The sequence below is a fragment of the Physeter macrocephalus genome, chromosome 20 (assembly GCF_002837175.3).
Source record: "Physeter macrocephalus isolate SW-GA chromosome 20, ASM283717v5, whole genome shotgun sequence".
Classification (NCBI taxonomy): Eukaryota; Metazoa; Chordata; class Mammalia; order Artiodactyla; family Physeteridae; genus Physeter; species Physeter macrocephalus.
The window spans coordinates 7,064,057-7,086,066 of record NC_041233.1 but is presented as its reverse complement, the minus strand read 5'-3'; the positions used below and the strand labels follow the sequence as shown (position 1 = coordinate 7,086,066).

Here is a 22,010-nt window from a genome sequence, read left to right as displayed (position 1 = left end):
CTGGAGCCTGTGCTCCGCAACGGGAGAGGCCACAGCAGTGAGAGGCCCGCGTACCGCAAAAAAAAAAAAAAAAAAACCAACAAAAAACAAACAGGCAGCAAAGAGCCAAGTGTTACAAGGCCAGGCCACCTGCCAGAGAACATCTTTAGGGTTCTCTGTTGGTTCTGTACATGCGACCCCTCAGTAAGGAGATTTAGCTTGAAAACTGAAAGCCATCAATAATTCCAAACTGCCATTTAGACTGTTAACTTTGACGGTCTCTCCCACCTACTGCCAGGACTCACACAGCCTACACACAGGGTTTTCCTCACCCCTGCTCCATCTCTGGACCGATGACTGCCTAACACCCTGGAGCTTCTCAGCTTTCCCTGTGCCCTTGACTTCTCCTAATTCCCGGTCCTCAAAAGCCCCAAGGCCTACTCCTTCCAATCCTACTTTATGGTCTCCAAGAACTACTGGAAAGCCACAAAACCATGCTGTTTGGAGTCACTGAAAATTCCTAACATCGAGCCTCTTGTTTGGTTCACCTTTTCTCGGCTCTCTCAACACTTCCCACACCTGCTGTCCCAAACCTCTGCTTGCTTTTGGCACCAAATCCTTCACATCCTGGTCACTCACAGGTGATTTCACCTAATCCTGTACAAAAGAGTCTTCTTTGGGGAGCCCCTCAAATTCACCCCCCTCCACCTCAAAATCCTCTTGCAGCTCGGCTCCCTCTGCACCTAAGGAAGAGCACATGAGCAACTCCGCCCCCCCAACACCCCGCCAACCCCGGGCAGCTCTAGCTCAACCTGTCTTCTCGCTGTGGCTTCCTCCTCTGCCTCTCTTACCGCAATTACTCTCCAAATGCACCCACGACCTTCAAATTCTCAAACACTGGGCTCCAATCTTAGACCCAGATTTCAAGGTGTCCACCTGTGATGGCCCCCTAGAATACCCACCTGCCCCTCAATCTATTATCCGAATCCAAACCTGCCAAATTTCCTGTCTGATCTCCCTGTTTCTGTAAATGGCACCACCCTTCCCAGAAGCCTGACCTGACAACCTCAGTGTTATCTGACTCCTCACTCGCCCTGATAACCAGCATCTACTCAGATCTCAAGCCCTATAGATCTAGCATCCAAAATGTCATTCACGGACTTCCCTGGTGGTCCAGTGGTTAAGTCTCCGCACTTTCACTACAGAAAGGGGGCATAGGTTTGTTCCCTGGTCGGGGAACTAAGATTCCACGTGCCAAGCGGCATGGCCAAAAGAATCCCAAAAAACCAAACATGGCATTCACATTGGGCCCACCTTCCATCCCCAGTGCCACCCTTTCTTCAAGCCCTTACTACACATCCCAGCCATCACAGATCCTCTCTGAGCTTCAGTTTGCATCCATGAAAACTGAGAATAACAATACCTGCTCATCCTACCTCATGGAGTTGTCTTACGGGTTAAATGGGATCAGATATGAAGATGCTTTGTAAAAAATCAAGTGTCCTACAAAGGTAAGAGATCATGACCACCAGGGTGACTGTACCTGGTCACCCTACATTCCAGCCCATCCTATGCACCACGACCAGATTCATCTTCCTAAAGTACGAGTTTAAACCAGTTGCTTCGCTTGCTCAAAAACCTTCACCAATCCCTTACTGCCCACCAAAGTTACAAGTTATTCACCACAAATCACAATGACACCCACCTCTGCTGTCAACATGGCCTTCTGTGCTCCCTGAGAGAGGAGCAAAGCTGGAGTAAAATGCAGCTGGCTCTAAGCTATCTGACCTTCTTGGAGGAAAAGACTGTGACTACACCAACTGATCGCTGTCCCTAGCAATACCAAGGACAGTACCTGGCACCTAAGTGTTCATTAACTCTTTCCTTAATTGAGACAGCAAAAAAGTGAGGAAAGATGAGAAAGAAGAGAAGGTCATCTAAAACCCAAACCAGTAATGTATGAAGATTTGTAAGCCGGCATTGGGTGCAAATTTACAGGCCAGCCCTGTCTTACTGTCCAGAGTCTTAGGTACTCAATACAGAAACAGGAGCTAAATGATGGCTACAGAGCTATTTTGACTGAGTTACTCCTAACAGCCTTCAGAAAGATTGCTCTAGCAACCCGCAAGGCAAATTTGCCAATATCTGGTTTCTTTCCCAAAGGACATTATGCTTATTTCAGGGTTTACTATTCCTTTCCAAAACCAACTCACTGGCTAATTCTGTTTATTGAGCTGACAGGTGAAAGAAAACCCTTCCTGAAAAAGGAACAAAGTTAAGATCCAGTGATCTGACCAGTAGTACTTCAAGTACCAAAGGAAAAAAATCACTTCCTTGGAATGTGAAGAAAAGCAGGGCTTAATGAGACATGCATAGCAGAAAGACGGGTAGGCAATCAGGCAGTGGTCCAGTCATTTCCAGCTAAAGTCAAAAAAGGCAATTCAGGTGTGGCATTAATTTGGACACCCCATGATGTGATTGTCCTATCAGCTAATGAGCACCCAGATTTGACATGATTAAGTTAATGGTGACGACAAAAAAAGCCAAGAAATTGGGGTTTTAGTCCTCGCTCTCATAAGTAGCTACGGGGTTTTGGACAAGACTGTGTTTCTGAAAAACGGAGAAATATCTGCCCTGCCTTTATCGCAGAAAGTGTGATAATAGAATGAAACAATGTGTTTGAAAGCAAATTTCAGATGTTAACAGCTGGGACTCTCAAATCACACAAGTCATGAAATGAGACATATATCCTTCACATAAACAGCCCGTAAATGTTAACGACTCTTCCTATGTCATTATTACTGCAAGAGCTGATAAAAAGTGGAGCTGGGCTTGAAACTCTAAAGGTTGCTTTTTATATACTACAGTGTCCAGCGGACCATGAAAAAGCATCGCGTAAGCCTGAAGCTCTCAGCTCTGTTCATCTTGGGGCAGGAAGCAGGGATGGCATGTTTACAGGTTTGGAAATGAACATGAATGTGGCAGAGGGAAGACAATACTCAGTGAAAACTTTTAAATGGAGATCCTTTCAGATGGGGAATAAGAAGAGAGAAGATTAAAAACTTTAACCTATATGCTCAACTGAGTTCATTTTTTCTTAAAAGAATGCAGCTGCAATCCACCCTGAAATAAGAGCATGTGAGCTTAATTTAAGTAGGTGTGACTGAATCACCCAACTGTGGGTGCACGGGGTGTGGACATGGTAGGGGGGGAGTAAGTCATGCATCTGAAATTTAAAAAGTATTCAAACCTTCTAGGAAAAAAAACCCCAGTCTTTTCCACAATGAAATATGCCTTTGGCATCAGCAAAATGGTCAATCAATATCATATTATTTACATGTCTTTGTCCTTCTAATCTCCTCCACTGTCCACGTGCACACATGCTTAAGGGGACAGGAAGAAGAAAGGAGAAATTAACATAACAACATAAGAAATGCCCCACCTCCTCCCACCCTGGTCTCACTCATCAGTGTTGGTTTGGCTTCTCTCTACTCACTGCAAATCTGACAATGGAGTGCACCCCACTTGCCCCATTTTCATGAGAAGTCTAAACATTCTTCCACGAGGCCTCTACTGTATTCACTTCTCAAATCAGAAATATAGATTGTTTTCAATCTGTAAGACAGTTCACTATAGGGACTTCCTTGGCCGTCCAGTGGTTAGGACTCTGGGCTTCCACTGCAGGGGGGACAGATTCGATCCCTGGTCAGGGAACTAAGATCCCGCATGCCGCATGGCAAAGCCAGAAAAAAAAAAAAAAAGACAGTTCGCTATTTATCATAAAACAACCCCATCCCCACACATACAAATTGTGATATCTTGTTAAGAGCCATCACATATGTAAGAGATCAAAGGTTTTTTGTAAACTCTAAACAAAATGTGATTTTTTTTATAAGAAACTTGATAAACTTACTCTGTAATTTATGTGGAAGACTAAAAGTCCAGAAAGAGCTAAGTTAACTTTTAAAAAGTAGGAAGAGATTATTTGGCCTACCAAATACTATGATATACTACAAAACAATATCATAAAATAAGGAAAGTAAAATATAGAATATCTTTATTACTTAGCATAGGGAAAGACTTCCAAAGACTCAAAAAGCTCAACCTATAATGTTAAAAAAAAAAAAAAAGGTGAATTTGATTACATAAAAACTAAGAATTTCTGTTAAATGAAAGTCACCACAGACAAAAGTAATAAACAGATTATGAATTAGAGGAAGAGTCTGCAATGTCTATAACTGAAAGGGACTGGGAATTTCCTGGCAGTCCAGTGGTTAGGACTCCGTGCTTCCACTGCTGGGGGCCCAGGTTCGATTCCTGCTCAGGGAACTAAGATTCCGCCTCAGGGAACTAAGATTCCGCAAGCAGCACGGCACGGCCAAAGAAAAAAAATTTAAAAAAAAAAATGTGTAAGTGAAAGGGACTAACATCTATAATGTACCAGGAGCTCCTACAAATCAATAAGAAATCAAATAGAAAAATGGGCAAAAGATGTGAATAAGCAAACCAAGAGAAGGAAACACTGAATAATCAACCAGTATATGAAGAGATGCTCCAACTCATTAACCATCAAAGAGACAGGAATTAAAACAAGACAAAACCAATATATACACAATGGATGGGCAATAATTAGAAGACTGGATAATGCTAAAGAAAATCTGAACTCTTGCTTTTTGGAACACAGACAGATACAGCCATTGTGGAAAGCAGCCTAGCAGGAGTCAGTAAAATTAAGCATGAGGAAAACCCAACAACCTTACTCCTGGTATTTCCCAAAGTCTCCATCGATCCATAGAGAACACATCAGAGGATGTTTACAGAAGTGGCAAGTTGCAGACAACCTTGGGAAATGGCAAAGTCAAATGTGCAGGATGCTCATGCAGAACACTACTGGGCGGTAGCCGGATCTACCTCTGTGTTGCTCTACTGTACGCACAGAATATTGTGGGAGAAAGTTAGAAATGACTAACTACCAGGTTTATATTTATATGAATTAAAAATACATACACAGGGCTTCCCTGGTGGCGCAGTGGTTGAGAGTCCGCCTGCCGATGCAGGGGACACGGGTTCGTGCCCTGGTCCGGGAAGATGCCACATGCCGCGGAGCGGTTGGGACCGTGAGCCATGGCCACCGAGCCTGCGTGTCCAGAGCCTGTGCTCCACAACGGGAGGGGCCACAACAGTGAGAGGCCCGCGTACCGCAAAAAAAAACAAAACACAGACTAGAGTCTACAAGGAAATGTACAAATACGTGGAAATATGTGAAACAGGAGCAAAAGAATTGTGAACAGAAAATAGAGGCAAAAGGGAACACATAATAAAACAAATATGAGTGGGAATTGTAAGGACTGAATACAAAACTCCTCTGCAACTGAAGTCCTTAAAAATCCAATGCATCTACATTTTCCACATGCTTATTTATCTTTTGGGGGATAACGTAAGATTTACGGTAAGAGAAACTAAAAGATCCTCCTCCCATATTTGTTAGCATAAGTGTTCACTGTTCTAATCTTTATGTGTTCCCCAAGACTTTCCAGTAGGGGATTATCTTCCACTGGCTTCTAATCACCATTGCTCCTCGAGAACCTTCTCATAAGAGTAAGTCGCCTTAACAATTCTCCTTTCCCTTGGCAGGGTGAGCATTTGTTGAAATGCTGCTCTTCCATAAACAACAAAAACAACAAAACAAACCTCTGGTATTTATCTGTATTCAGTTCATTAGGTCTATAACATTCTGTACATTTTACTCCTGACTAGTCAGGTTCTAAACAGAGCAGATTCTCCCTAACATCTTTCACAGTAGAAGTTTTGCAGGTCCTTCATTTAACTGACTAGTTACAACACTGTCTCAGAAATATTTTTAAGTTTAACGTATATATTATTATATAGATACGCAATCCAGAAGAGAGAGTCCTTGTCTAGCGAGCCTAAGAGATCACAGTGTTCTTCCCAGTTTGAGAGGACCTAACCAATGTATTTTGTTTATTTGGGTGATTTTTTTTCTACCATTAACGTTTTATTTCCCAGTAATAATACTGTGATTCATAATAAGTGTTCCAAAGAATAAACAAACATGGGTTAACTGGTTAAAACACCAATTAGATGTTGAGGTGGGGAAGTCAGATAGTATCACCTTTAAGAACCATCCTGAAGAATGACAAGATGAAGGCATAAACCAATAAACCCCTAATACACAGGATTTTAAGTAATAAATTAGTGTCAGGAACACATTTCCTCTGGGGATAGAATGAGCCCATGTAGCTGATTTATTTAGGACTCCCATATCCACTGCACTAACTGGGGAACACATAGAGCAAGGAAAAGAAGTTTTCATTTTCTGCATTGTAAACAAATGATCCCAACACATTCTCAGCAGTTTCCTGACTTTACTATATTCAAGACTATCTTACTGCTGCCCTAAAAGTCCCTTGCAAGATACTTCATTTTTGAATCTCTAACTTCTAGGTTGCACCAACTTGCTACACTTTGTAGACATCTCTTTGCTTGTGCAATGTTCCATTTCTGAAATATACTATTTCCACTTTGATTTTAATAAGACAGGGAAGAATTAGAATCAGGTAACTGGCTGATAACAATTCACTGGCTCATTTAGTCATTCTTTCATTAATCATTTAACAACTGAGTTCCAGATAGATAACATACATAGCAAGGATGAAACTAAGCAATGTTTAGAAGCTGTAGTTAAACTTTTCTCACAAGAAGTATTTGCTAGCCCACCAGCCTCTTTCCTAAGGGGGTACAACCATGGTCTGAGGTCATGGACAGTTGGGCTTAAGGCCTGACCTCGAGCTTCAAGAATTCCCAGTTCTTCATTAAAGAGCTTCACTAAGACTGGACACCAATAAGTAACTACGTAAGGGTTTTTAGGAAGTTAAAACCTGATTCTCACCACAACATACAGTCTGCCCACACAGAGAGAAGCTGTAGAAGTGAGCCTTGGGGTCAGGGAGCTGAGCTAGAATCAAATACACAACAATTTTCCTTTCATCTGCTGTACAAAGATCACTCAGTATTCAAACTATTCTAAATCTTTAGAGGCATTTTGCTGCTGGATAAGGGAAATAACATACCTCCTTTTTTAATTAAATGGGGAGGGGAAGGCCAGAAGTCATCAGTAAGAGATATTGTTCAAATAAATAAATGACACCCCTTTGAGAGATATAGGTCTTACTTTATAGCAACATTGATCAAATGTTTCTCAGTCATAGTTCCACTTGCTTCATGAACAATTCTAACGGTCCCATTTATCAGGACCTTACAGTCTAAAGGGTCACTAGCTCACCTCTGAAAAATTTCCCTGAGTTATGAATTCAGTCTTCCCGCTCCTCCCTGAGCTAAACGTCGTCATCTGTCATAGCATTGCTACTGTTCCGTCCTTATTACTGATTCTCTTGTTTCTTCATTTTCCACTTCATACCTCACATGTTTTTATGGGTGTATTTGGCCACAAAGACCCAGAGCTCATTTTAAAGCTGAAAATATATTCTGTTCTTGTGCTAAATTAGTTTTTTTTTCCCCTTCATTGTTGATGCCAGAGCCACCAACATCAAAATCACTCAGGATTATCAGTCCACATCCCGACCTACTGTGTACCTGCTAATCTATTTTAACATAGTGATTCTATGCACACTGCAGTTTGCAGAACTACTGCTCTAACCCCGAAGTGGAAAACAAAACTTCAACGCAGTTTTAAACAATTCTCTGGGCTTACCTCTCAGCACCTGAACCTTCTTTGGCTTAGGTGCTCAGTAAACATATGCTGAATGAGAACGTTCAATCATGCAAAACTTCCATAGGGCCCTGCAGGAATATGCTACGTCAAACTGCAAAGTGTAGTTACCTTGACGTTCAGAATATGTTTCAGGGGCACTGCGGGGAAGCGGTGTGCTCTACGGATTTGATGGTTTGTTTGCCTGGGGAGGCAGGTGGAAGTGGGTGGAGGGAAGGAACGCAGCAAGAAGACGTGGGACCTCAGGGCTCCTCCGCAGTTCAAAGGCGCCTCCCGCCCACGGGGAAACCTAACCAGGTGTCTCCGGGTGGTGATGAATGAATCACCCCAGGGATTAGGAGGCAATAAACCACCGAAGCGCGGAGAGCGGGTCGCAGAGTTACCGGATGGCGTCAGGTCGTGGAGCGCGGGGGACATGCTGCGGAGTCCTCTCCTCCTCGGGCCGGGGACGCGGCGGGGAAGACGCACCCTCCCTCCACACGTGACGGCCCAGAACCACGCCAGCCAGCGCGGGGCCAGTGGTTCACAGAAGGCCGGAGTCGGGGGGACACTGAGGGAGGGGCCTCCCCTCAGGACCTGGGCGCGGCAGCGACAGGCGGACCCCTGGCCCAGACCACTGCTCAAGCACGTGCTTTCTTCTCGGCCACCTGGCCTGTCCTCGGCAAGGGCCTGGCGGCTAGACCCGCGTGACCGGAGGCCGGGTCGCCGGGAGGGCGCGGGATAGACCCGAAGAGGAGGACGACGTGGCGGCCGAAGCGCGGGCCGAGGCTCTGAGTCCCCTAAGGATTTGGGGCAACTCAGGATACTGTTAGTTTCTGCGCGCAATCCAGCCTCAGCGTGGGAGGTCCCGCCCTTCAGGCCCGTGATTGGTCTGTAGGAGCTCGTCGCGACTCTATGGGCTGCTAGATCTCAACCACTCACCTGAGGCTTTGCCCTAGGGGTTTCTGGGAGATGTAGTCCAGGGTCCCAGGTGCCCCTCCGAGGCTTTGCGCATCTCAGCCCAGCGTCCGAAAGTGCGGCCGCAGCGGGTCTCCCCAAGTTTAAATCCTGGTGCGAAGTTGGCGCTGACCTCAACATGTTGTATGATGTCAAGAGCCCGGTACTTGGGAGTCTTGGAAAACCAGGTACGAGTCACTCTTTACTGTTGACTGGCGCGGGGCAAGATACTTAACGTCTTCGTCTCCACTCTACACTTTACAAAATAGGAAATGATAGGGTGGTGATAATTACTATTTTATAAGGTTGTAGTAGGGATCAAATAAGATCGTGTGAACGCGCTGGGAAAACTATGAAGTACATATATGCGTGTTAATTGTCACTTACTGACAATAAACGTTTATTGAGCCCGCACTATGTGTCAGGCTTTGGGCTACACACTTGGAATGCGAAGACAGACAAGGTACATCACACCCCCCACCTTTGTCTTAAGAGGAAGAACTCAGTCTGGTTAAGACTAGTAATTGAACAGGGAAAAAATAAAAAGAATCACATACATTGTGGCAAAGGAACTCAGAAACCCAAGGGTGTTGGGAGAAGGTTTCGAAGAAGACGCTGAGTTCTGAAGGAGAGGTGTGTGCCAGCTAAGGCCATTACAGTTGGGAGAAACTCCCAGGTAGAACACAGCACTTGAGAGAATTTGTAAATAAAAGACAGCTGTAAGGCTAAGCATGCTAGGAGGAAAAGCAAATGAATGTAGAAAAAATGAAATAGAGACAAAATTATGAAGCCTACTAACTTTCAGAAAGAGCAAAAGTTTGCTTGCCCTTCTCATTTTGCTGTATGTAATTGTACCTCAATTGTTTAAATCTACAAAATTATAGTAATGTGAATAGCATCCTTACCAAGAACGGTCATACCTGGAGGGGGGAAAATGGAGTGAGTGGGGAGAGAATGAAACAAGAGTGTGAGAGGGAGAGGATATCTCTGAACAGCTGAAGGTCTTGTTAAGATTGTAAGGGCTAGTTTGAAATTTTTCACCTCTCTCTCCAAGTTTGTTGATGTCTCTCTTGAAAAGTAATCTTAAAGGCACCTAGTCATTTACTATCCCCTATCCTAGTAAAAATTCCAGGTATTGTATTTCAGTCTCTGTTGTTAGCAAGTCGTCAGAAGTTTACTTTCTCAGATAAAACTGACCAAATTAACTATTTTCTTAGTTGTAAAAGGGTAACAAGATTTAAGGGATACATAATGCCTAAAGCGCAGTGAATTCCTACTACAAAAACTCACACAACTTAAAAGTTCCAAGAATACTCGTGTGGGTTGAATTGTGTCCCCCCAGGGAGATATGTTGAACTTAGTCCTAAACTCCCGTACTTTAGAATGTGAACAAATTTGGATATGGGGTGGTGGTTGATGTAATTAACATGAAATCATACAGGAGCAGAGTGGCATCCTTATAGGAAAAGGAGAGAGATGCACAAGAAGAAAACAGTCATGTGACAGTGAAGGCAGATATTGGTGTGATGCAGCTACAAACTGTGAAGTAAAATTCATAGTTTATGGCCAGACAAGAAAAATTTAAACGTAAAAAATTCTTCTCTGCCCTTTGGCCTCCTCTCTCCCGCCACTGTGCATTGTGTGTCTACATTATGCATGGACCAAACCTTCCGCATCAGCAGGATGCTGCTCAACCATAAAGAGCAACATTCTCCCAGCACCAAGACAACTCCTTAAAATATAACATTCCTTCTTGAGCTTGTAAGGGGTCACATGACCCACCACCTTGTACTTGCAGATCCGGATTATGTAAACTGTCAATAATAGGTCATTTGATGTACAGCGCTCTGTCTCAAAAAAACTTAGGTAACAGTGTCTTTACTTCTAACGGGCGGAACAGTTCTCAGAGCTTTCTGAGATGCTTCTCCCCGGTTATAATCCTCAAATTTGGCTCAAATAAAATTTTCTGTTTCTTTCTTAGATCGACTAATTAATTTTTCGTCGAGAAAACCAAGGAATGCCAAGGATTGCCAGCAAACATCAGAAGCTGGAAGAGACAAGGAAGGATTCTCCCCTGTAGGTAACTGTAAGAATTATTTTAAACCTTTCTCAGAAAATGCAATGTGTTCTGTTTTTTGGGTTTTGTGTTTTTCTTCTTTGATTTGGATTTTTTTGGTTTCTGGGGGGGTTTTGTTGTTGTTATTGTTTGGGGGGGTTGGTTTTGTTTTGAATTTGTTTTGGTTTTTTTCTATGTTTTTTCTTTTGGTTTTGCCTAAGAGTAGTCAAATATTTTTGTTTAATAGATAGGAATCTGGTACTTAAGATGTTGAATTGAGAGCTGAACTTGATAATTGCTAATCTATCTGACTTATAAATGAGGTATAAGGAGGGGAAAGTGCTCTGACAAACACTTTTTAAAGTTCTGTCTTTGAATCCTGGAAATTTGTGTCCTAAACATGGAGGGAAATCAGAAATAATTTTTATTTTATTTATTTATTTATTTAAACCTACACTTCATTTAATATGGGTGCTATTTTTTTTTTTTTTTTTTTTTTTTTTTTTTGCTGCGTTTGGTCTTCGTTACCGTGCGTGGGCTCTCTCTAGCTGTGGTGAGCAGGGGTACTCTTCGTTGTGGTGCGCAGGCTTCTCGCTGCGGTGGCTTCTCCTGTTGCGGAGCACAGGCTCTAGGCGTGCGGGCTTCAGTAGTTGTAGTGCACGGGCTTAGTCGCTCCACAGCATGTGGGATCTTCCCGGACCAGGGCTCAAACCCGTGTCCCCTGCATTGGCAGGTGGATTCTTAACCACTGCACCACCAGGGAAGTCCCAGAAATAATTTTTAAATTGAAAAGAGTACATGAAGAATGAATTCTTTTCTCATAACCAAAAAGGAAACTGGTTAAAGTTCAATGCGATCTAAACTAATCTAAAGGTCAGCAACCTAAACCAGTTAGTATTTTGCTTTGGTTTTCTTTTAAAATTTCAATATACAGGTGATTTAAAAGAATTAAGTGAACTAGCCAGTATTGTTTTCTGGCTCAGACTGGAAGGTGAAGTGCAGTTAAGATAATCAAGTTTTGGGGAATTCCCTGGCCGTCCAGTGGTTAAGACTTGGTGCTTTCACTGCCTTGGCCGGCGTTCAGTCCCTGACCAGGGAAATAACGTCCTGCAAGTTGCGTGGTGTGGCAAAAAAAAAAAAAAAAAAAAAAAAGATAATCAAGTTGCAACCTAGAAGTTCTATGGTTTGGGGGACATTATCAAACCCATTAAAAGATAAGAGTTCTTGTTATACTGGCTTTTAAAGACCTGATTGTTGAAATCCTATGAATTGTTGGGGCATTTATTTATTTCACAAATATTGATTGACACTGTTACGTGCCAGGCATTGAAGCTAAAATAATGAGACAAAACAGGTCCAGGTCCTGCAGCCTAGAGGTATGACAAATGATAATCAAATATATCATTATAAAACAAGATTAGTGCCACGGAGGAGGATCTTTATAAGCTAGTTTCTGTTATCATCCTTGTTTACCGATGAGGAAACCAAAGTAAAGAGAGGTTGGCTGGTCTGAGTGCAAGAGTGCAACAGTGTTTACAATTCATTGATCACAGCCAGGTACAGATTTCTTTGTTCCTTCCCCACCCCCACTGCTTCGCTTAACTAACCAAGAAGAAAAAGGAAAAAAAAAGAAGAGAGAGAGAGAAATTAAACAACTTGCCCCAGGTCACACTTCTAAGAGGTGGTACAGCTGGGCCTCAATCCCGGGAAAACTGGTTTCAGCATTCCTCCTTTTTATCTGTAAGCCAGTACTTGCCTTTGAATAGCTGATGAAAGAGCCCTGTCTGCAGAAAAATGGACACACGGAATTGCTTGCAATTTCCATTGTTACTCAGATTCCCTGGCCTTAATTTACAGAATAACATGAGTTTATAAAATGTTGCCACGTCGTTAGAATTAAACAAATGCTATCTTCATTCATGAAACCATGGAATTTTAAATATACTACATTTTCAATGGGAGATATTCCTACTTGGCTTTTGGGAACAGATAAACCTTTAATGTTTAAAGGGTTCATGTTTAAAGGTCACCAAACATCATCCCCAGAGTGTTAGTACAAGGCCTTCCTGAGCTCTGGTAGGCCAGGTGCCTTGCCTGCTCTTTTGCCTTGCTTACTTAAGTCTTTGATTCAGTTTAAGAAAGTCTTATTTTAGTACAGACTTTTTCTGGCTTGGTCCTAGCTATAGCTACAGCAACGTTTAATACCTGGCACACGGTGGCATGTGAGGAAATAATGTTTGCAAGAATAAATTACTGGAGAAGTATTGCAGTCATCATTTTCTGGACATTATCAGATGAACACCGCTAGCTCAGCTTTCATAGCAGACGCTCTACTGGCAGAAAGAGAGATTTTTGTTTTATTTTGTCTTCACCAGGATGTAATTTGAAAGCTATAATCATTCTCTAAGATTGGAAATATGATTCCCTAATTAGCCAATGGTAAGATAAATCTCACTAAGGTTAACATTAAATAAAGAAAAATAATCCCCAGGTCAAGTGTAATTTGGTTAAAGGTATTAATCCTGGTGAAGAAACACCTGTCTGTCAGCAAATGTGGGGTTTGGGGCCGAGTACTGGTTAGGATTGCAGGCATAGACTAGGGAACTCGGGAATGTTCACCTGGTTGCTGGGATCTTTAACCCTGTTCCTGAGATGAAAGTGCAGCTGGTATCTATAATGGAGACTGCATACCTCAGGTTGTCCTGGCTTGATAGCACTAGTCTTCAAAGCCATTCAACTGTTGCCTGGGTCTTTATAGAAAGCTAGTCTTTCTCTGGTGACAGACAACCATGTTGGTATCGCTCTTCACATTTAAAGTGGAAAAATACTATACCTGGCGTATGATTAAGAATAGCCATGTATAAGTATCATGTACTTCTAAAACTATGTGAGGTAGCTTTTACACTTGGCTAGCCAGTTGGTATTAAGAACCTTAATATAAGCGTTATTATAAAACCATCCATTTGGATGTTGCACAGAAATGAACTATAGCCTGAAAATGTTAAAATTAAATAATGTATTTTTCTTCAAGTAAATATTTCATCACCAATTATTCTTTCATTCTATTTGTCAAACATTATTAAGGTACATTGCAGGATTAGTTCTGCAGTGTGTTCAATCTTGGAATTTTTGTTATCAGGATTTAAATTAATTTCAAAGAAACTGAAGCCTATAGCCTTGTTCAGATTATCAAAATGTATCATTAATATTGACAGCAGAACTTTAGAAAATTCAACAAAACAATTGCCAATTAAATACCTGAAGTGGATAAGCACCATGTCAGGTGTTTTGGGGAATATAAAGATGTTCAAAATAAGATTCCTTCCGCAAAGACCCTTCAAGACAAATTATGAATGAATAAGACAAAGCAGATCATAATAAATGGAATAACAGAAATACCAATGAAAAGCTACCGACTAGGGAAAAGGAAGTAAAGTTCATTCAAAATATGAAGAACTGAGAAAGATTCATGGAAGGAGTTGAGTTTGGACTACAAAAAATGGTGCTTTGGGCTGAATGTTTGTGTTCAAATTCATATGTTGAAACCCTAATGCCCAATGTGATGGTATTAGGAGATGGGGCTTTGGGAAGTGGCTAGGTCATGAGGGTGGAACCCTCAGGAATGGAATTTGGGGTCTTATAGGAGAGGCCCAGCAGGGCTCCCTTGTCCCTTCTGCCGTGTGAGGATATAAAGGGAAGTCTGCAACCAAGAACAGCGTTCTCACCTGACCATGCTGACACCATGATCTTGAACTTCTCAGCCTCCAGAACTGTGAGAAATATCTGTTGTTAATAAGCTACCTAGCCCGTGGTATTTTGTTAGAGCAGCCCCAACGGACTAAGACAAATGGGTAGGAAGGAAAAGGCTATTACTTGGCTGCAAGTAATTTTTTGAAGAAGGGCACATAGATAATAGACGTTCTAAACTCTGCCATATGTAAAATGTCTTTCTACTGTTCATTTACATGCACAACTAACTGGCTGCCTATGAAATTCTTGATACACAACCTCTTCCCCTCAAAGCTGAGTGCTGCGTTGTCTTTTTTTTTTTAACAGCTTTATTGAAATATAATTCACATATCATGCAGTTCACCTATTTAAGGCATATAATGAAGTGGATTTTGGTGGTATTGGTATAGCTTTTTGAGGAACTTCAAACTGTTTTCCATAGTGGCTGCAGCATTTTACGTTTTGACCAGCAATATACAAGGGTTCTCATTTCTCTGTATCCTTGCCAACACTTGTTATTTTTCATTTTATTATTAATAGCCATCCTAATAGGAGTAAAATGGTATCTCATTGTGGTTTTGATTTGCATTTCCCTAATGATTAGTGATGCTAAACAACTTTTCATGTGTTTATTGGCCATTTGTATATCTTCTTTGGAAAAATATCAACGTAAATTCTTTGCCCATTTTTGAATTGGGTTGTTTATTTTTTGTTGTTGTATTGTGGAAATTATTTGTGTATTCTGGATATTAATCCCTTATCAGCTGCATGATTATTTTCTCCCATTCTGTGGGTTGTCTTCTCACTGTCTTGATAGTGTCCTTTAATGCATAAAAGCTTTTAATTTTGTTGAAGTCCAGTTTATTTATTTTTTTATTACTTGTGCTTTTGGTGTTATATCTAAGTCGTTGCTAAATCCAGTGTGATGAAAGTTTTCCCCTGTGTTTTCTTCTAAGATTTTTAGAGTTTTAGCTGTTAAGTTTAGGTCTTTGATCCATTTTTAGTTAACTTTTGTGCAGGATGTAACATAAAAGTCCAAATTTATTCTTTTGCATGTGGAATCCAAATTTTCCCAGCACTATTTGTTGAAAGGACTGTCCTTTCCACATTGAATTATTCCTCAGTTCTCTATTCCATTGGCCTATATGTCTGTTCTTGTGCCAGTACCACACTGTTTAGCTTTGTAGTAAGTTTTGAAATCAGGAAGTGTGTGTCCTTCAACTTTGTGCTTTTTTTTTTCTCTTTTAAGATAGTTTTGGCTATTTGGGGTTCTTTGAGAGTTCATATGAATTTTAGGGTGACTCTGTTTCTGTAAAAAAAAAAAAATGCCATTCGAATTTTGATATGGATTGCATTGAGTCTGTAGATTGCCTTGGGTAATATTGACATCACACAATATTCCAGGTCATGAACATGAAATTTATTTGGTCTTCCTTAATTTCTTTTAGCAATGTTTTGTAGTTTTCAGTGTGCAAGTCTTTCACCTCCTTGGTTAAATCTATTCCTAAGTATTTTATTCTTTTTAATGAAGTTGTAAATGGAATTACTTCATAAGTTCCATTTCAGATTGTTAATTGCAAGTGTGTAGAAATACAACATCAACACCTCAAAATCAGTTGTATCTGCAAGGCTGAACTCATTTTTTGCTCTAACAATGTTTTTGTGGATTCATTAGGATTTTCTACATCCAAAATCATATCATCTGTAGCACAGAGATAATTTCACTTTCTTTCCAATTTGAATGTCTTTTATTTCTTTTTCTTGCCTAATTGTTCTGGCTACAACTTCCAATTCTTTGTTTAATAGAAGTGGTGAAAGAAGGCATCCTTGTCTTGTTCTTGATCTTAGAGGAAAAGCTTTCAGTTTTTTGTTGTTGAGTATAATATTAGCTATGTGTTTTTCATTTCATACAGCCTTTATCATTTTAAGGAAGTTTCCTTCTATTCCTAGTTTATTGAATGTTTTTATCATGCAAAGGTGTTGCATATTATCATATTCTTTTTCTGGGTAATTTCAAATGTCTTCTCTTCAAGTTTGCTGATCCTTTCCTCTGTCAGCTCAAATCTTCTATTAAATCCCTCTAGTGAGTTTTTCAATTCAGTTATTGTGCTTTTCAACACTAGAATTTCAGTGTGGTTCTTTTTGATCATTTCTGTATCTTTATTAATACCCTCCTTTTATTCATACACCATTTTCCTGATTTCCTTTAGTTCCTCTGTCCATGGTTTCCTTTATCTCATTGAACATGTTTAAGATAGTTGATTAAATGTCTTTGATTAATAATTCTAACATCTGAATTACTCAGGGATGATTTCTGTCCAATTCTTTACTTCCAATGAATGGATCATACTTTCCTGTTTCTTAGTATGTTTTGTAATTTTTTTGTTGAGAACTGAACATTCTGAGTATAATGTTTTGGTAATTCTGGAAATCTAATTCTCCAACTCCACAGGGATTGCTAGTTTTTGCTTGTTGAGGTCTAGAGCCATGTGAATTTTCCATAATAATTTTTCAAACTTTGTATTCCTTATTAGGTATGATCACTGAAGTTTCCCTTCCATAGTCTCTGCAGTCAGTCTTTGACCTTACAAAGATTTCCTTAAATGTCTGGCTCCCACAAGGGGAAAAATAGATCCTGTTTCTTTAAATCCCCTCCTTGCTGGGAAGTCTTTCTTTAAAAGTCCAGTGTCCAGTGAGATTATGGAATTGAAGTTCTTTATACCCAGTAGACTGCAAGGTTTTTTTAAAATTTATTTTATTTATTTTTGGCTGCGTTGGGTCTTCGTTGCTGTGCGCTGGCTTTCTCTAGTTGCGGCAGGCTGGGGCTACTCTTCGTTGTGGTTCACAGGCTTCTTGTGGTGGCTTCTTTTGTTGCAGAGCACGGGCTCTAGGCGCGCGGGCTTCAGTAGTTGTGGCACATGGGCTAAGTAGTTGTGGCTCGTGGGCTCTAGAGCACAGGCTCAGTAGTTGTGGTGCACGGGCTTAGTTGCTCCACGGCATGTGGGATCTTCCCGGACCAGGGCTCGAACCCATGTCCCCTGCATTGGCAGGCGGATTCTTAACCACTGCACCACCAGGGAAGCCCAGACTGCAAGTTCTTTAAAGACAGGGACCATGCCTTATTTATCTTTGGATCCCCACTCTTTATCACAGTGCCTGCATACAGCAGGAGCTCAATAAATCTTTGTTGAATAAATGATAATGTCTCAACTCCTAAGCTTTTTTTTTTTTTTTTTGGCAAGGGACATATGGCCTCAGTCTGTGCTTGCACCTGCTTCACACCAGTGCCCACCACTGGCCAAAGCTTGTCTGTCTCTTTCTGCCCCAGGGCTTAGGTCCCCAGAAATTTCCCAGGGACCGTGGCCCATGGGTGAGGGCTGTCTGCAGGGCAGCTCACTGGCAGAATAGACATGATGGATACTCCTGAGCTTGCTGCCAGCTTTCTCAAGGTTGATCTCGGCCAGATAAGAGGAGGGCTGGTTGGTACGTGAAGGAGGTGCTTGATGAAAATGCTTGATAGGAGGACTGGTCTGACAGTGAGCGGTGTGCAGGTGGAGGGACCGGGAGAGAGTCAAAGACCAACACCCACCTTCCACCCCCACAGAGAGCTGAGGCGGTTTTACAACAGAATATTCTTTTATGCATGGTAATAACAGTCATTCCAAGATCCACGGAAGAAAACAAAGACATGATTTTGAGGAGGCTGTTACAATAGTCCAGATAGGAGATAAGGGCCTGGCCTAAGGCAGAGGCGGAAGAACAGAGACACCTCAGATGGGTCTTCTGATCCTAAGTTGAAACCACTCAGTTTAATGTCCCCGCCTAGTTTTATCTTCTATGCCTGAACGTGAACTAGATTGACACAGACTCCTTTTGAAAGTTGATATTAACTAACATTGGATGTCCCTCTTATTTACTGAAATTCTCTCTCTTTTTTGGCTGCACCACAGCTTGTGAGATCTTAGTTCCCCGACCAGGGATCGAACCTGGGCCTCTGGCAGTGAAAGCGCCAAGTCCTAACCACTGGATGGCCAGGGAATTCCCCTGAAATCTTTCTATCTTTAAATTGATATGTCCCAAAACGTGGTTAACAAGAGAATTTTAGGTATGTGAAAGAACATTCCTTCTTTTGATAGATAGGGCAGACAAGGAAGAGTTGACAAGAGGGCCAGCACTGCCCAGGCTACACGCCTGAGGTCTGCTGTCGGATTTGCTTGACCTCACAAACCTCAGCTTCCTGTCAAGACTCCACCCCAGAGCCTTCCATAGTTATCAAGAGTAAGTGGGGCAATGAACAGTTAGTTTATGATAACCATTTGAGGGCTGCCAGACGTTGGAAGAAGAGGCAATAAACATATAATTCCATAGCAACAGCTTGGTGTCCACACAGCTCCCCACTGAAAAGAAATGCAGTGGCTGTAAAATGAATGAATGAATGAATGTGTTGAATTTGGTACAAAGTGTCATTATCTCTCATTATCAAAACTCATACAAAGATACGTTGAGAGATTAAAAAAAAATGGAAGTGAAAATGTTTAGTACAATCTAAAATATCCTAAATGTAGCTATACAACCAGGTTAGGAAGCTGTCAAGGTTAATACCACATTATTTAGGGTAAAGCTAAGCTATTGTAACAGAGATTCTAAATATAATAGCTTAAAACATACACATTTCTTTCTCCACGTAGCAGTTTTGAGTTGAGCAGCCCGTGTCACTGGGGCCATCTGTCAAACAGGAACCCAGATTTCTTCTAAGCTGTAGCTGTGCCATCCCTTCAACTTACCAACTATGAATGATACCTACTATTTTTCCCTTAAAGACTCCTTATGTAGTCCAATATACTCAGGAAGAGTTAGGGGAAATTAATTTGAACACACCTTTGCCAAATCCTTTTGTAAGTAAAATGTTTTTATATTATCATGTGCTTTAATTATATTTTTATCAAAACACTGGAGCCACAGATTTACAATAGATAATTGAAAAAATCTAAAATGTCCCCCATGTAGCCTAATTACCCAAGTCAGGTTAAATGATTAACTAAATCAGCCTTACTTTCTGTTGTTAAAAAATAATAATAATAATCTGACTTCATTTTCAATTCAAATAAACTCTTAACACATTTTGAGGAATAGTATAAAAACCAGAGAAATAAATATTGCAACAAACCTTGTAAAGGCAGTTAAAATGCCGGGTGCTAAGAGAATTAAAATTTTCATTATGTAAATTTTTCTCATTTATTTATGCAGTGTAATATGTACCTACACTTTTAAGTTATTTGTGAAGCAAGGGAGATGCTAAAAGGAGTGGCACTCCTTTGATAAGTGTGTGTGCTTATGTTTATGTGTACTGAAGTTGTGTTTGGGAATAATTAAATAAAAATCATGTATAAAATTAGGAAATAATGCCATTAATTTCCTTAGACATTCTGATCAAACTCTTTCAAAGTATTTAATGAAAGAATAAAGTATGAACTGCCAAAAATTAATTGCTCTGGTATCTAGCACGAATTATATTTTTTGGCTAACATGAAATAGTACATACTGAATATTTTATAAGATGAAGTAAGTTCAAGATTGTCACAGGAAAATGTTGTATGCTTGGATGACTGTGTTTTAAGGGCCTTTTTGTATAATACACATCAAATCTAAAAGAAATCATGTCAACAATTACCACAGGTTTTATCTAGTGAAATTTGAAAACTGGTTGTCTCAGAAAGCATTCCTATTACCAGTCTGTGCTGCCATCTTTATTCAGTGGTGCTTTTCTAATTGGCTAACTCATTCTAAGGATTATTCTTTTTTTGTTTAATTTATTGAAGGATAGTTGATTCACAATGCTGTGTTAATTTCTACTGTACAGCAAAGTGACTCAGTTATACATGTATACATTCTTTTTCGTATTTTCCATTATGGTTTATCACAGGATATTGAATATAGTTCCCTTGTACAGTAGGACATTGTTGCTTATCCATCCTATATATACTAGGTTGCATCTGCTAATCCCAAATTCCCAATCCTTCCCTTCCCTCCCCCACCCTTGGCAACCACAAGTCTGTTCTCTGTGTCTGAGTCTATTTCTGTTTCGTAGATAAGTTCATTTGTGTCCTATTTTGGATTCCTCATATAAGTGATATCATATGGCATTTGTCTTTCTCTTTCTGACTCACTTCTTTTAGTATGATAATCCCTAGGGCCATCCATGTTGCTGCAAATGGCATTATTTCATTCTTTTTTACAGCTAATATTCCATTGTATATATGTACCACATCTTCTTTATCCATTCATCTGTCGATGGACATTTAGGTTTTTTCCATGTCTTGGCTATTGTGAATAGTGCTGCAATGAACATTGGAGTGCATGTATCTTTCCAAATTATAGTTTTCTCTGGATATATGCCCAGGAGTGGGATTGCAGGATCATATGGCAACTCTATTTTTAGTTTTCTGAGGAACCTCCATACTGTTCTCCATAGTGGCTGTACCACTTTACATTCCCACCAACAGTGTAGGAGGGTTCCTGAGGGTTCCCTTTTCTCCACACCCTCTCTAGCATTTGTTAATTGTAGACTTTTAAACGATAGCCATTCTGACCAGTGTGAGGTGGGACCTCATTGTAGTTTTGATTTCCATTTCTCTAATAATTAACAGTGTTGAGCATCTTTTCACGTGCCTATTGATGGCCAGGCATTTAAAACACTCTGATACTCACCATGAAAGGAATGTGTGCTCAGGGCCTGGGGAAATCCAAATAAAATCTTCTAAGCTCAGTAGTTGTGGCTCGCGGGCTGTAGAGCGCAGGCTCAGTAGTTGTGGCACATGGGCTTAGTTGCTCCACGGCATGTGGGATCTTCCCTGATCCGGGCTCAAACCCATGTCCCTGCATTGGCAGGCGGATTCTTAACCACTGCGCCACCAGGGAAGTCGCCTTATTGTAGTTTTGATTCACATTTCTCTAATAATTAGCAGTGCTGAGCATCTTTTCATGTGCCTGTTGGCCATCTGTATGTCTTCTTTGGAGAAATGTCTACTTAGGTCTCTTGCCCATTTTTCAGTTGGGTTTTTTCCTTGTCCTAAGGATTATTCTTTACCTGTGTCCCCTGCATCGGCAGGCGGACTCTCAACCACTGCGCCACCAGGGAAGCCCCTAAGGATTATTCTTGAAAATAGTTGAAAAGAATTGCTCATGTTTAAATAGATGACCAAAAAACAAAAAAAAAGCCATTTATTTCTTATGGATGCTCTGTTTTGCCATCACTTCTGCCCATTTGTTTTACCAACAGTGCCGTGGAGATAACTTCGGAAAGACTTTAAGGTCCCGGGGAATCCTTGGCTAGGAATTCTCGTTGACAAATCACAGCCACCTCCAGCTTCCTGCTTAAAAAGAATGATGTTTTGTCAGTTGCTTAAGTATTGAGTTATTAAGATGAACCGGTTTGCAGGGCAGAAATAGAGACACAGAGATAGAGAACAAACATGTGGACACCAAGGGGGGAAAGTGGTGGAGGCGGTGGTGGGATGAAATGGGAGATTGGGATTGACATGGATACACTGATGTGTATAA

The 22,010-nt window shown here is 40.9% G+C and overlaps 1 protein-coding gene and 1 long non-coding RNA gene across 2 annotated transcripts in view; both read right to left on the bottom strand.

Moving 5' to 3' along the window:
• The window catches only part of MTR (5-methyltetrahydrofolate-homocysteine methyltransferase), a 120,218-nt gene extending 111,617 nt beyond the window's left edge, over positions 1-8,601 (bottom strand). Inside the window, exon 1 of the mRNA XM_024115733.3 lies at positions 8,113-8,601. Coding sequence (XP_023971501.1) covers positions 8,113-8,146 — 34 coding nt within the window. The 5' untranslated portion in view covers positions 8,147-8,601. The remainder of the gene's footprint in view (positions 1-8,112) is intronic.
• Positions 8,602-8,949: 348 nt separating this feature from the next.
• On the bottom strand, positions 8,950-21,529 carry LOC114484532 (uncharacterized). Its single transcript, XR_003677571.2, has 5 exons — positions 21,159-21,529; positions 13,980-14,056; positions 12,927-13,054; positions 12,378-12,505; positions 8,950-11,828 (listed from the first exon to the last, which is right to left on the bottom strand). It is a non-coding gene; the product is annotated as an uncharacterized lncRNA (long non-coding RNA).
• Positions 21,530-22,010: the final 481 nt, after the last annotated feature.